The 13,677-nt window shown below is 40.1% G+C and overlaps 1 protein-coding gene across 5 annotated transcripts in view; it reads left to right on the top strand.

Moving 5' to 3' along the window:
- The window catches only part of ENPP2 (ectonucleotide pyrophosphatase/phosphodiesterase 2), a 72,036-nt gene that overhangs the window by 17,079 nt on the left and 41,280 nt on the right, over window positions 1–13,677 (top strand). For all 5 annotated transcript variants that reach the window (XM_066335268.1, XM_066335259.1, XM_066335277.1 and 2 more), the window contains exons 3-8: window positions 4,473–4,628; window positions 6,635–6,760; window positions 8,800–8,860; window positions 10,147–10,244; window positions 11,254–11,333; window positions 12,574–12,693. In XM_066335268.1, coding sequence (XP_066191365.1) covers window positions 4,473–4,628; window positions 6,635–6,760; window positions 8,800–8,860; window positions 10,147–10,244; window positions 11,254–11,333; window positions 12,574–12,693 — 641 coding nt within the window. The remainder of the gene's footprint in view (window positions 1–4,472; window positions 4,629–6,634; window positions 6,761–8,799; window positions 8,861–10,146; window positions 10,245–11,253; window positions 11,334–12,573; window positions 12,694–13,677) is intronic.

Genomic DNA, 13,677 nt, shown 5'->3' with positions numbered 1-13,677 from the left:
AGTGCCAACTCTGCTGAGCCAGCCAGCACTGTTCAACATCTCCAGGGCTGGGAATAGTAGCTGTGTGCTCCTTCCAGTAGCAGGAGAATTAGCTCAGCATTCCAGAAAAGTAGGAAGAAACAGAGGCTCTCTTGAAAAGGGCAGGAGATGGGGTACTTTTGGAAATCTGTTGAAAATTTGCTCACAGGTGGGATCGACCCAGCATCTGGCATTGAAGCAGTCTGGTCAAGGGTGTGATAATGAGAGGCAAAATTAATGGAGGATTTTGTCCATTCTGTGTTTATGTAGCTTGGTTACTTCTATTGCAGGAGAAGAAAAATATGATAGCAAAGCATAAAGGAGTATAGTCACAGTAAAGTATAGACTGCACTGGAGATGTGCAGGTTTTTTAGCAAACTGAAACCACTGTGATCAAAGAACCTACCTAGTCACCCTTAATTGCATGAGTTCCAATTATACTTCATTAGAAGAGCAGTCCAACAAAAGATCCAAGAAAAAAAAAAAGATTGGTATAAATTCTTTTTCAACTTCAGTATTTGTTGAGCTTTTTTGCTCCCAAGTGTCTTGATGTTAAGAATTAATTGTTTTATATTGACAAAACACTCTTTACCAAACATTATTGTAGAAACCAATTTGTTATTTCTCCAGAGGTATGCCATGATGGTAAACAAATTTTTGTTTTCATCTACCATATAACTCTGCTGTGAGCCAAAAAACATTGTGTTTTTTTCCTAGTGCTTTGCAAATGCATGCCAAAGTACCACCACAGTGGCTAAAACACCCCTTCTTTTTCTCTTTTTACAGTGTACAGATATATGTCTTTATACACTTGAGATGGTGAATATTTGTACCCATATTATTTAATTGAAATAAATTTTTTACTCAATACTTTAAGAGACAGTAGAGAACCAAAGCTCACATTTTTCCATAACCTTGCCTTTGTAAGTCACTTGCTTTATGAATTTCCTAGCCATCTTTTTAAGCACTTTCAGGGAAGATGGCCTTAGTAATCTCTTGAAGCATGGTTCTTGATTGCAGTAGGATAACTTAATGCTTTGGAAGAAGAAACACTGTAGTTTTTCCATCTCTTCTCTCTGTAGTTTTAAGCATGCGATTAAAAATGGAGTCACACTTTTCTTCTGTTGGAACACTTGTATTTTTTCCCTTATCTGACTTTTCATTTGGATTTAACTCACTGCAAAAATGGAAAGCAAGTTCATAATAGGAGTATCATCTAGCAGAACTAGAGCTTCAGATGTTTTAAATATTTGGTTGTTCCATATGGGATCCAAAATGGCAATTTTTTACTGGGTAGTCTCCTTCCTATAATGACTCTGTAAGCATGTCTATATTGTATTGTTCTGTTTTAAGCACTACTCCAAATAAATGGATTTTATTATTTTTAAACCTTGTAATCAGACAAAATTAAAAGAAATAGTTTGGTATGGCACTTTCTAAGATAAATATAACACCCTTAAAATAGAAATGTAACAACTGCCTTGAACTGAATCACAAAGGCATTATTCCCCTGTTTAGCTTCACTCTCTAACCCATGGCTTAGAAGGCGATTAGATGGCTGTTTTGAATAGAGTGGCAATAAAATGAATGTATGGAAAACAATGGGAAAATCTTTATGTATGAAATAAGGAAGGAAGGATCTTCAGGCTGAGGTCCCTGTGCCTGCTGCATCATCTGACTGCAGGAGCTGTGGAATTTTGAAAAGGATTCTAAACTGTTTTGAGTTTGTTCTGTTTCTGCTAATTTGAAAGTGCTCACCAGGGAGAAAGCTCCTGTTGATATATTTTCAAACTTTTGCATGCGCCAGTACCTGTGCCATGGCATTGTGCACGACCTGAAAATCATGGTCTGGCTGCAAAGGCAAGGTCAAGTATGGGAAACAAAGGAGCAATCTTAATGTATTTGGAGAAATTCAGCAAGTTCTCTTTTGTGCTGTGATATGGAAAATGTCCTACATTGACTCAGGGTGTGTCACCTGAATTAGCTGAGTGATTTGGGGTAATTCACTACATCACTAATGAGGTGGTTGTCAAGAGATGTGAAAAAATTAGACAAGGTAGGTGAGCTAAACCTTTCTTACCTGAAATGGAAACCTTACTTGCAGTTATAGAAGGTGGAGCTAGAAGGGAGGTTGAACAGCCATGTAGACCTTCATATCTCAAGACCTGCTCAGTTGTTACAGAAGTGCTTCTGACTGATCTTAGCCTAGCCCTTCTGCAAAATCTTCAAGCTCTGAGATTGCACAGCTTCTGTGGGCAGTTTATTCGGGTAGTTGTCTGGTACAAATGAGCTGCTCTTTACAACAGCTCATTCCTTGAGCTGCAGTTAGCTGTCTCTCAGGTAATCTGCAGTCAGATTTACACCTCTTTCCTAAACACGTGTTGATGTGTTGGTTTTGGGAATTCTGGCCTGCTGAAAAGATCTCCCTCTAAGCCCTTTGAAATGAAAAGGGTAATGCCCAGTGTAAGGTTTATATCCTGGTATGTAATACTTTCAAGTTTCTAATACCTATGATTTGCAGCTTACTGGATCTGTGATTATATATTACCTAGCTTCCAAAAGAGAAATTAGTGGAAGAAGTTAAATAACACGAAAATATGTTTTGGTAATAGATATTCAGAAGCATTTGATAGGATGCAGCTGTCACCAAAAATAAGGACCACAACTTCATAACTCTGAAAATTTGAATGTTAGCATGATTTGAAACTATTCTCATGTGATTAATTTCTAGTGTAGCTTTGTGACCTACTTATGTAAGCAAAGAAAATACTGATCTATGTATTGCCAGCACAGATGCACAGTCTTTATCTCCTTGAGATTTCAGATGGCCAGAATACTAATGGCTCACTAAGAGCATGCTTGCAGGGTATATACCTACAGAGTGAACTTCACTGTGTGTATGATGTTACTCACTCTGAGTGCTGCTGACCTGATTAAAATAAAACCTCACAAAACCAGAAAGATTTGTCTGCTCCTACCTTTTCCAGCAGTTATATGAGTGTACCTTGACACTGCTATGAACCATGACTGCAACCACGCTACATTTGGGTTTCTCACCTGTGATCTTGCTGTAGCACTGATTTTCTGGCAGGTTTGCTCCCTGAAGTGGTTTGCGCTGGTGTCCAGTCAGTGCCACTCCCAGGGAAGTGGTGGAGCAGTAGTGCTTGGGATGAGAGCTGGTGAGACATCAGCTGCTACAATGTCACTTCCAAACTCCCCTTTCATCATCTTTTCCATCCATTTTCACAGTGTTCAATTAATGCCATCTTATTTGGGAAGAGATTTCCCTTTGGTTTATGTGGAAACTAAACTCTCAGCTATGTAGAAGTGTAGGGGGAAAAATGCATAAGAAAATATCAGAGCAGCTATTTCCCAAAAGTGCCATTGCGTCAGTCCTCTGAAAGTCATACTGCTAACCATGGAGAGGTTTGCCAAACCCAAAACCAAACCATGGCTTACAAGAAAACAAAACACAAGACAATTTCAAAAACTTAATTTTAATAGGCTCTCTAGGAGCAAAAGGCATTGTGAAATTTTCCTTGGAACACCTCTATACTTAAAGGATAGCATACATTCCTTACTTTATTTCATAAAATACAATTAACTCTAGAGAACAGCACACAATTTTCCTGCTTCGTATAAGCTGCTATGTAGGATTCTCCTACAAGAAAAAGTTTTTAAATATATACAGTGTACAAAACAGTAAGTTTTAAGAAAATAGCAGACATATATCAGCTTTGACATTAAAGACCTTTACTAATAAATAGATTATTGAAGTCTAATGCATTATTCATGGCTTGCAGGCTGGCAGTCCTCCATTTTCTTATACACATAATAATTACTGATTTCTTAAATACTTCTGTATATTTTAAGTTTTTATAATTTGGTGCTCTGCAGAAGCCCATCAAAAAAGCCTTGCTTTATTTCTCCTTTAATTTATAGAGCATTTTAAAGTTTTCTTTCACACTTCACATCGATTTGACACCTTCCCGTGTAGCAAACCAAGTCCTGCTGTCTGCATGTAGATTAATTGGAGTTCTTTCCTATGTAAACTGCCCAGCCAGCCATGAAAATGTCACTTGGTTTCTGAAAACAAAGACCTGCTTCTGTGGAATAGCTGCAGCTCCTGGAATGGGGCCTTGGAGACTTCAATACATTTCTGCTAATGATCTCTTGATTGTTACAGAGGTAAAGCCAGGGCTGTTCTTTTGCAGGATCTTATCACAGCATGCTGCTTCCTTTTTACTTTTTTTTTTTCCCCCAAAAGAACAACTTTTGAAAATTTGTTCTTGTTTTGGTTTTGTTTCTTCAAGCAATTCTTCTGCTCTCCTTGCTCCCTTTCCTTTCCCAGAGCAAGCATCCAAGGTCTTGCTCATTCAAGTGGCTCGGGGCTGAGCTGCCTGTCCCATCGCTGCCAACCTGACAGATGTTGCCCTGTTTCTTGTTCCACACAGTCCTGTCAGATTCCCCCTGGATCAATACCTCTGGCTCCTGCAAAAACAGATGCTTTGAACTTCAAGAGGCAGAGCCTCCTGGCTGCCGCTGTGACAACCTGTGCAAGAGCTACAACAGCTGCTGCTTCGACTTTGACGAGCTGTGCTTAAAGACAGGTAATGATGGGTCTCCTGTCCTGCACTGCCAGGAGCTGCTGACACCCGGCTTCTGCCAGTGGTCAGGACCTGCTTGATAAACCAGCACTCCTTGGCATAACCTGCACCTCCTCACCTTGGCCAGGCAGGTCAGCTCACCCCAAAAGGCAGCCAGTGTTTCCTTGCAAGGAACAGTAGGAATGTGCACCTATGTCTCCTTACTGTGGGGGCAGAAAAAGCAGGATACTCTTTATACCACATAGAAAAGGAGATCTTCTGACACCAAATTAAAAGCAATAATCGGTGTTTGGGCTCCAGTCTGACCTCTACTCAGCCGTAGTAGAAGCTGGACATTGTTCATTCTGTGTCAGCTATCCTTTTTCATCCTAACTTTATAACTTAATATTGGAGCAATTCAGGCTCACTTGAGAGGGTGCCTTGGAAGCTGGGATCATTGAAGGGAGGTGCCAGTCCTCTTTGAGCAGGGGGTAGCCAGGGCTAACTACCTGTGCCCTAGACCCTGATTTCCAGGTGTCAGGATGCATATTACTGCAGTGGTAGAAACATTTGGCTTCAACTCCTTGGACCCTGGGGGTCAGAAATACAGCAATAGGCTCACTTTCTTTTCTTGGCTTTTTTTTTTTTTTTTTTCTGTGAGTCATAGGCAAGGAAAACTTCAAAGAGGGACATGAGTAATATTTTACTTCTTAGCATAGTGCATTTAAATTATTAGTTGTACCCATCTCCTTCATTGTTTGCACAGTGGTCAGAGTTGACACAGGTGCCTTTTATTTTTGCTGTTGAGCTTTTCCTTGCTTTATTGAAGTATTACACTTACTAAGCAGCCAGAAGAAAAGTGCAGTGAATTAAAATATCAAGCATGGATGTGCCATGCTTGAAAGTCCTGAATTCCTCAGTTCTGTTTGTGATTATATAATTTTCATAGGCTGGTATGAAAAAAGTGAGCAAATCTAGTACGAAAACCAAATTTGGTTCCAGGCCAAAAATTTCTGAATTTTAGGCTGATGCTGTTCCGCCCCTGCTGTAAATGGCTGCAGAATGAGAGGCTCTTTTTGAAGACTTCCAGCAAGATGTCTGCTACCAAAGGGCGGAATTTCAGTTCCTCACTCTCCTGTCCCCAGCAGACACAGTATGTTCACATATGCATATGGATACCTGTATAGCCCCTGAGGCTGTTGTGCTAATGGTCATATACTCCCACAGGCATTGATTCAGGCAATTATCATGTGTATGATCTGTAAATATTACACACTTACAGAAGATAGCCCCAAATGAAGCAGAAAAGAGGATAAAGGATATGTGAGTTTTTTACTGGATTCATGTTGTCTAAAGTGATTCTTATAGTTTCCTGGGTGGGCCTTATTGTGGAAAACATGTGTTTAAAACCACAGGCCCTGGTTCCAAAGCAATGTACTACCCTCAAGAGAGCACCTAATTTAGACAGGTCAGATATTAAATTCATTAGCAAGATGAGAAAAGATTTTCACAGCAGCTATACCATGCTTTTCCTTGAAGAACAACTCTTGTTTTCATATCTTTGAGGTTCTTGCTGGATCTGCAGTATGGCTGAGGAGCTGATGGTGGGAATAAGGCTTCACTTTGCATTGACATAGTATCTTTTCTGGCTTTCTTATTTTCTGTGGACTGAACAGAGGAACTGTAGAAGTTGTAAGGAAAAGCAAAGATTACCCAAGAAACACTGGAATTTTTAGTTTGTGCTTTAGGTTCACCATTTATCTGTGAAGATCCATTTTTGTCTTTTCCTCTCCACACTTTCTCTGGCATTCAGATTATACAAAGCCTGGAATACAACACCTGAGGGTAGCAGAAATACTCACACCCGTGTTGGTGGAGGAGCCCTCCTGCACTTGCAAGTCACAAGGGTCCTTTTTGTTTCTGATTGGCATACCTATTTTAATGACTAGAGTGTTTTCATTATAGCGTGAAGGAATACTTTTTGTTTTGATTACAATCTCTCATTCTTGCTTACATCGTGAATATTTCAGCTCGAGGCTGGGAGTGTACCAAAGACCGCTGTGGAGAAACCAGGAATGATGACAATGCTTGTCACTGCTCTGAAGACTGCTTAAGTAGAGGAGATTGTTGCACTAATTACCAAGTCGTTTGCAAAGGTACGTCTTTGGTATATCTAACTCTTTTCTTTCCAAACCAAATAGAAGGCAAATTAAAGAGTTTTCATCCAAAAGAGGAAACTCTCCTTGTTTTGCTTTGATTTTTTTTTTTTTTTGAGAAGGTGGGGGAAGTGGGGAATTGCATTTAAAATTTTGTAATTACAAATCTGTAATTTGTAATTTTTTGGGCACTAGCAGAGGTAAATAGTATGTTGAAGGACATTGTCTTCGCCTGGAGAGATAATGGTAGAAAGAGAAGAGGTGGAGGTGGGTGAAGAAGAGTTCAAAGCAAAGCTCTAAGGTGTTCAGATGCATTTGTCTGCCTCACAGGGAGTGCAGGGATATCTAATGATCTCAGAAGGAACAAAACATTCCTAGATATGTTATCTCTGTCCTAAAGACCTCTCTCCACCCCCACCACAAAAGCTTCTGCTCAAACTACTTGGCCTAATATCTGTAGGCTTTGTTTCTTGTGGAGGAGGAGCTGCAGGAATCCAAGGGCTGTTACTCCAGGTGTGTTTCGTGGTCTTCAGAGGGCGGTGACATGCCGTGGCTGCAGAGCAGCCTGCAATGCTTGGCGGCTGGACAGGCTTTGAAGACTTTATTTTCATCCACTGTCTGCTCTTTTAGAGTGTATCCTGCCTGTCTAGTGTGTCTGCCATTCACAGCAGGTCTTCTGATCCTGGGTAATGAGGTCTACAGGTTTTTGCTTTAGTAACTCACCTAGTTCTTACTTTTTTCATTAACTTTCCTTGGGCAAGGGTTACAGTTTGAAATTGTTTCACCATTTTGGACAAATGCATACGTTCAGAAAATTATAATAGTCCAGATCCATACATGCACTGAAAATGAGCCTTTTTTTTTACTTGGATTTTGCTTTTGGGAATCCAAGTGAAATATGTGTTTTCCAACAAATCCCTGTAAATTGCCCTTCCCCTTCCCAGAGAAACCAGAAGCTGAGACCACTTAAATACTGGTATAGTTTCCAGTTCTGCCTTTTTTGTGAGCTTCTCTCACAAGGGTCAAGACAGAGGAATTTGTATGTCTCCAGCTTTAATGTACATAATCTTTGTTTAATTGGGGAACAACAAACTATCTCAACGACTCTGGAAATCTGACAGGACTACGAATTATGTGAGAACAGTGTTTCCTCTTTGTTCATGCCTTTGCTTATCTAAGGAGAGTGTGTTGGTGTGGGGTTTTTTTTCACCTTGGAAATTGTCTCTCCACCTCCTGTCATGGTCAGTTGCAATTGCTGCAGCACACATTTCCTGCTGGTCTTTTCAGTGATGTTTTTAGTTTTGTTTTGTTATTTGAATTGCAGTTTTTTAATAGTGCCAGGTTCAGGAAGTAGTCTTGTTAGTTAATAATTTGGTTTTTTTTCAATTGACCTGTAAAAGTGCAAGTCATGAGCCACTCTATAGACAGCATTCAGCCGTGAAAACCTTAAGAAAATAGTTGATTACACGAAGTAGTTTTAACTAATCTAGGTCTGAAAGAGTATTTAATTTTTTTTTAGCTTGAGTCTCACCTGATCCATGAGCTGATCATCCCTCTAAACCAGCTGGAAACTATTTAGAGTTGTTTTTCTTCCCCAGAATGAATTTTGTTTCAGGCCTTTAGCCAGATGATTCAGCTCATGGAGCCATCAGAACTGATGGGAGGAGGGTGGGAATTCACAGCCAGAAGCAGCACTACCTGTTTCTGACAGATCGAAAATAAAAAAAATTAAAATAATGACTGCTGTGTCTAAAGCATTACCACTGTCTCCTGTGGTTGAAAGGACACTTTTAACTCCAGTTTTAAGAGCTGCTTGTAGAAGTGCTAGCTTGGATATTTTTGTTGAATAGAATATAACCAGATCACTTGTTCAGCTTTGTGAAAAGACATTCTCGTTATTCATGGGAAGTATGACAAGTCAGTCCATTAACTGGAGCTAGACCCTCTTTTTTAAAAATATATTTTCTGTAAAACCTGTAGCTGTATCCACAGATTTTGTATTTTTTATTTTTTCAATTCCAATGTGACTTTTCTGATAGGAGAAACCCACTGGGTGGATGATGACTGTGAAGAGATAAAGGCTCCTGAATGTCCAGCAGGGTAAGTGTTTTGTTTGCACCTAGAAAGGCAGATGCAGCAAAGCCAGTGGTCCGCAGCTCTGACTTGGACCTCTGCCCACCACATTTCTGCACTGGCTCTGTGATGCAGGCTGAATGACTGTGGGTTGGATGCTTTCCTGGGCTTCACCATGCATACAGTTAGGCTCATAATACTGTAATTAATTTGCTTTTATTTAGGCTCATAATATTTTCATGCATATGCCTTTGGGCTGGTATATGAGTAGTGGTGGATATTTGGGTTTGAACTCTTGGTCTTTAATCACCTGCTGCTGGGTTTGCCTGCTTCACTTACATGCATAGGGAAGGTAGCCAGACTCCTCTAAAGTCAGTGGAAAGGCCTAGGTTGTTCTGCTTTCAGTAAAATTCAGGTTAAGCCATACATGAACACAAGTCAGGCCATTTCTTTTTAAATGGAGTTTTGTACTTTTAGCATTATGGTTTTAAATGAAAGGATTTCTAAGCTGCAATGGGGTAAAGGTTTGACTTAGTGAGGAATTTGAGCACATGGGTAACATGGAGAAAGTGAATAACGTTTGAAACCATTTGCCTTACTATTATCCCTAAAGGTAAGCATCTGCTCAGGTGCTGTGTTGGGTTGCAGCTCAGCCTGTGCTCTTAAGGGCATAGTTTGGAGATGCTTCTCCTGGTGACAGCGATCTCTGCTAACCTGTGCAGCAGATGATGTGAAAAGCCCAGGTGCCCATTCATAGCTCATTATCTGCCTGCTTGGGATTGACTTTCAGTAGCAGCAGTAAATTCAAAAAGTAATAAAGTAACATGAAATGCCATCATCTTTAGTATGTTAGAATGAGCTGCGCCTCACAGACTGTGCTCCAAATGCCCCATGTTTGAGAAAGACCAACTGTCATGAGACACGGGGTTTTAACTAGAGATTGTGTGCTGGGCTGGGTACTTGTGCGTGGTAAATTGCCTCCTCCAACATATTCTTTAAGCATTTGCCTTTACAGGTTATGTTTTTAGCTGCTCAGGGAGGATCTCTTTTATGTTGGATGTCAGCCCTTTCACTGACTGTGAGTGAGCACTGGGTGTTACTGGGTGTGAGGGTTATCAGTTTCTCTTGGTCTGTTAAGTATGTAAACGATTAAATATGTAAAATCTATATATACTTTCTAGACTAGAAACTATGTAAATAGTTTATGCAGTTCCAGAACTTATAGATTTCCTGGAGGCTCAGTGAGCAAGTGGAAATTATAAAAACTAAAATTTTGAAATGATGCGTTATATTCCTGCTGCTTTTGCCTTTAGCTTTGTTCGTCCTCCTTTGATCATCTTTTCTGTTGATGGTTTCCGTGCATCATATATGAAGAAAGGGAACAAGGTCATGCCCAATATTGAAAAGCTGAGTGAGTACATCTATTTTCTATAAATAAAACACAGTCTCTTGCAGCCCAGTTGCTTTCATTGTTTCTTGAGTAGCAGAAGGGTCAGCATGGAGGTGAAATGGCAGAAGTCCCCTTTAAATTGGGTGATATCAACCAGTGACTTGAAAGCACCCTGAATAATGCAGCACACAGCTGCTGCTGTGGGAAATGCTGCTCAGAATCAGTGACCTACCATGTGGTTTTGTCAGCAAAGGAATTCATCTTTAGCACATGATACATAGTATCATGCTTGCTTACAGGCTAGTTGAGAGGTGCCCACAAAATGTTCCACTTGATTCAGAAATGTCAGAGGTACGGATAAGTGGCTGCAGAAGCTGTACTTGGATGTCTGGTAACTGGCTGAAAACATGCCCTGGACTCACCTTCCTGGGAATGGGCATCCCATTGGGTTTGTGGAGGACCAGGTGCACTGCCTATTTGAGCCTCTCTGTATTGCATGGTAGTCTGTGTGTGCCTATACCCTTGAAATGTGTTGGGTTTTTTCCCCTGTGTGTGTGCTGGCCCTCATATTTGTGTAGCCAACTATGGTTGGGTTCAATGGTCCTGAATGTCTTTTCCAGCCTCAATGATTCTGTGATGGGGGGACTGAGGCCACGAAGCCCAGTGTGAAACTGCAGCTTTGGTGTATTTATGACTTAAAATAAACCTATGTTTTCTCATAATGTTTCCACTTAACAAGATGGAGACTAGCTCAGGGAAAAAAATCAGTCTATGGGAATATAGCTGGTTCTGTTGTCATATGGATGCATTATTTCAGCTGTTAGCTGTGAGCTACAAAGTGTACATGAGTAGATTTGCTACTGCCCTTACTGCTGACTGCTGGCTGCTCTTAAGCAACAGAAAGTTCATTTAAATTAGTTAAAATTTAACTAGTTTCTGCATCATTTTGATTCACAGAAATAACTTTCTCTGTTTTTGTTTTCCATGTCTTAATAGCTTTGCTTCCTCATGTTTGCATTTGATTTTTCAGGATCTTGTGGAACACATTCTCCTTACATGCGACCTGTTTACCCTACAAAAACATTCCCCAACTTGTACACTCTTGCTACTGTAAGTCCTGGGAAAGATTTTTTTCATGATAAAAAGTTGCACTCAGTAGAAATGTGTGTTGTGGCAAGCAAGGTTTTAGAAATTATATATATAAATATACATATATGTTATATATATAACTACTTCATTGCCCATCCTTTCTGGTATTTGTTTACTTTAGCATTTTCTTCATTTTGAAGAAAAAGTATTTAACTATTCTGTTTTATTTTGAAGTTGTGAAATGGATTGCATCCCACCATTATACACTGTTACAGCTTTCCTATGCTTTCTTATGCCTGCTTTTGCAGTTATTTGTACTGCTGCATAATTACAGGTCAAAGTTTTCCTAGGGAAAAAAAAAAAACAACCCACCCCTGAAATGCTGCCCTGAATACAACCAGCAGTTGTTTCCCTGCTGGAGCAGCTGAAATGAGTGGGGCAGTGTGCAGCTGCTGAGTGTGTCTGGACACAGTGCTGGCCCTGCACTGAGAGGGGCAATCACGGTGCTGAGGTGGCAGGGCTGGCAGCCAGGCTGTCCCCACACCTGAGTGACATTGACAGTGCTCCCAAAGCTGCCATAAGGGACTCTCCTCCTGCAACTGCAATTTTTTCCCCCCCTTTTTTTTTTTTTAAATTTTTTTTATTTTGTTCAGCCACTGCACAAATGTTTAAATGCATAAGGCAGGAGCATATACAAAAAGAATTGGTTGGGAGGGGAGAGGACCAGAGAAAGGAATTTTCTGCTCTTCTCACTGAATTGTTTTTACTGCAGGACAAATTGTGACATAATGCCATGGCTTTGGGTGACCTGCATAAATTTTTTTTCTTGGAAATAAATTATCTAACAGAAGATAAAATATGATAAAATCGAAATGCTAAGTGTTAGTCTTGCAGTCTGAGAATAAATTACTGTGTTCAGAAAGGGCATTCATGAAGAGGAACTGAAAGTACAAATTGACAATCTTTTCATACATTTGTGCTTTTTCTGTGATGACCACAAACTAAGTTTTAAGCAGTGTGAAAAACTTGAAAGTGTTGAGTAATAGGAGTTTTTATTCTTTTTAGCACAATTCAATCACATCTTACTGCTTTCATTACTACAGCCAGACTGAAATGAGCTTATCTGAAAGTAAAAATCTGTTCTAGTATGCAGCTTCAAAGATACTTATTTTAAAATAATTTAGTGGCATTTGCAGATAGCTATGAAGCACTGTATTTGTGTGCCTTAGGGTTTTACTAATTAATCTACTTCTGCACAAAGGGACTCTATCCTGAATCACATGGGATTGTTGGCAATTCGATGTATGACCCAGTGTTTGATGCCAGCTTCAGTCTTCGAGGGCGAGAGAAATTCAATCACAGATGGTGGGGAGGTCAACCAGTAAGTTTCAAATTCCCTCCTACTTCTTTCTTCCTCCCTCTTCTCCCATCCCCCTGTGCTGTGGAACCTGGCCAATAATAATAATTAAAAAAACCATATGTGAACAATTTGTACCTAATCCCTACCCCCTCCCCACTGGCTGGCCCACCGTCTATCAGTTTAATGTAATGTTTTGAGTTGGCTTTTGCTTTTCAGAATAATAAATCCATTGACTATGGAAAGGTGTTTGCACTGATAAGTATAAATTAGACACAGCTAGGACAAAACCCTCACTTGAGGGAGCAGTGTAACACTGTAATTTTGTTACTATGGCTTAATGTTTCCTTTTCATTACAGGTTTCTCAGGTTTTTGTCCTAGTAATGTTCTTGAGCAGTTTTAGTATAAATATTTTGTCAACATAGCATGGCATAATTTCATAATTATTAGTTAAGTCCACAAGTAATCACTGTTACCTGATTTACTGCAGAGGCTATGGAAACTTGAGAATTAATTTCTGCCTTGAGCACAGCAGCAGAGGCTGAACTATGTCCAGTCTCTTAGATTAGTGTTGGACTTGGTTTGTCTAGCTCTGAACCCTTATTCTGGGCAAGGAAATGGAGTCCTTCCAAGTATTTTGTGTTACTACAGCTAAGACAGTCTCCTTGCTTCTGCTGCACTTCCCCTATTAGTGCATGCTGTGGTGGCTTGCTTTCACAACAAAAGTGAAACTAGTACGTTTAAAGTGCAGGAAGCCAAGGTGCATGCACATTTCATTGCACTGATTGCTTAGGGAACTGTGGTTTAAATGCTCTGTGATCACTTAACCTCACAAAAGAGTGAGATGATAGAGGTGAGAAAATCGGAAAGGGTTTGAGAACACCACAATCTGTCATTTCTGTTTGCTGAAATGATCCATATCATCATTTCAGGCTAAAGAGAGTTACTCAGACAGCTGTAGGCTTAGCAAGTGTGTGTGTTGTCTGCATGTGGTTTAGCCTGCAACA

This window comes from Sylvia atricapilla, chromosome 1, assembly GCF_009819655.1.
Source record: "Sylvia atricapilla isolate bSylAtr1 chromosome 1, bSylAtr1.pri, whole genome shotgun sequence".
NCBI lineage: Eukaryota > Metazoa > Chordata > Aves > Passeriformes > Sylviidae > Sylvia > Sylvia atricapilla.
This window is presented reverse-complemented; position numbering and strand designations above follow the sequence as displayed.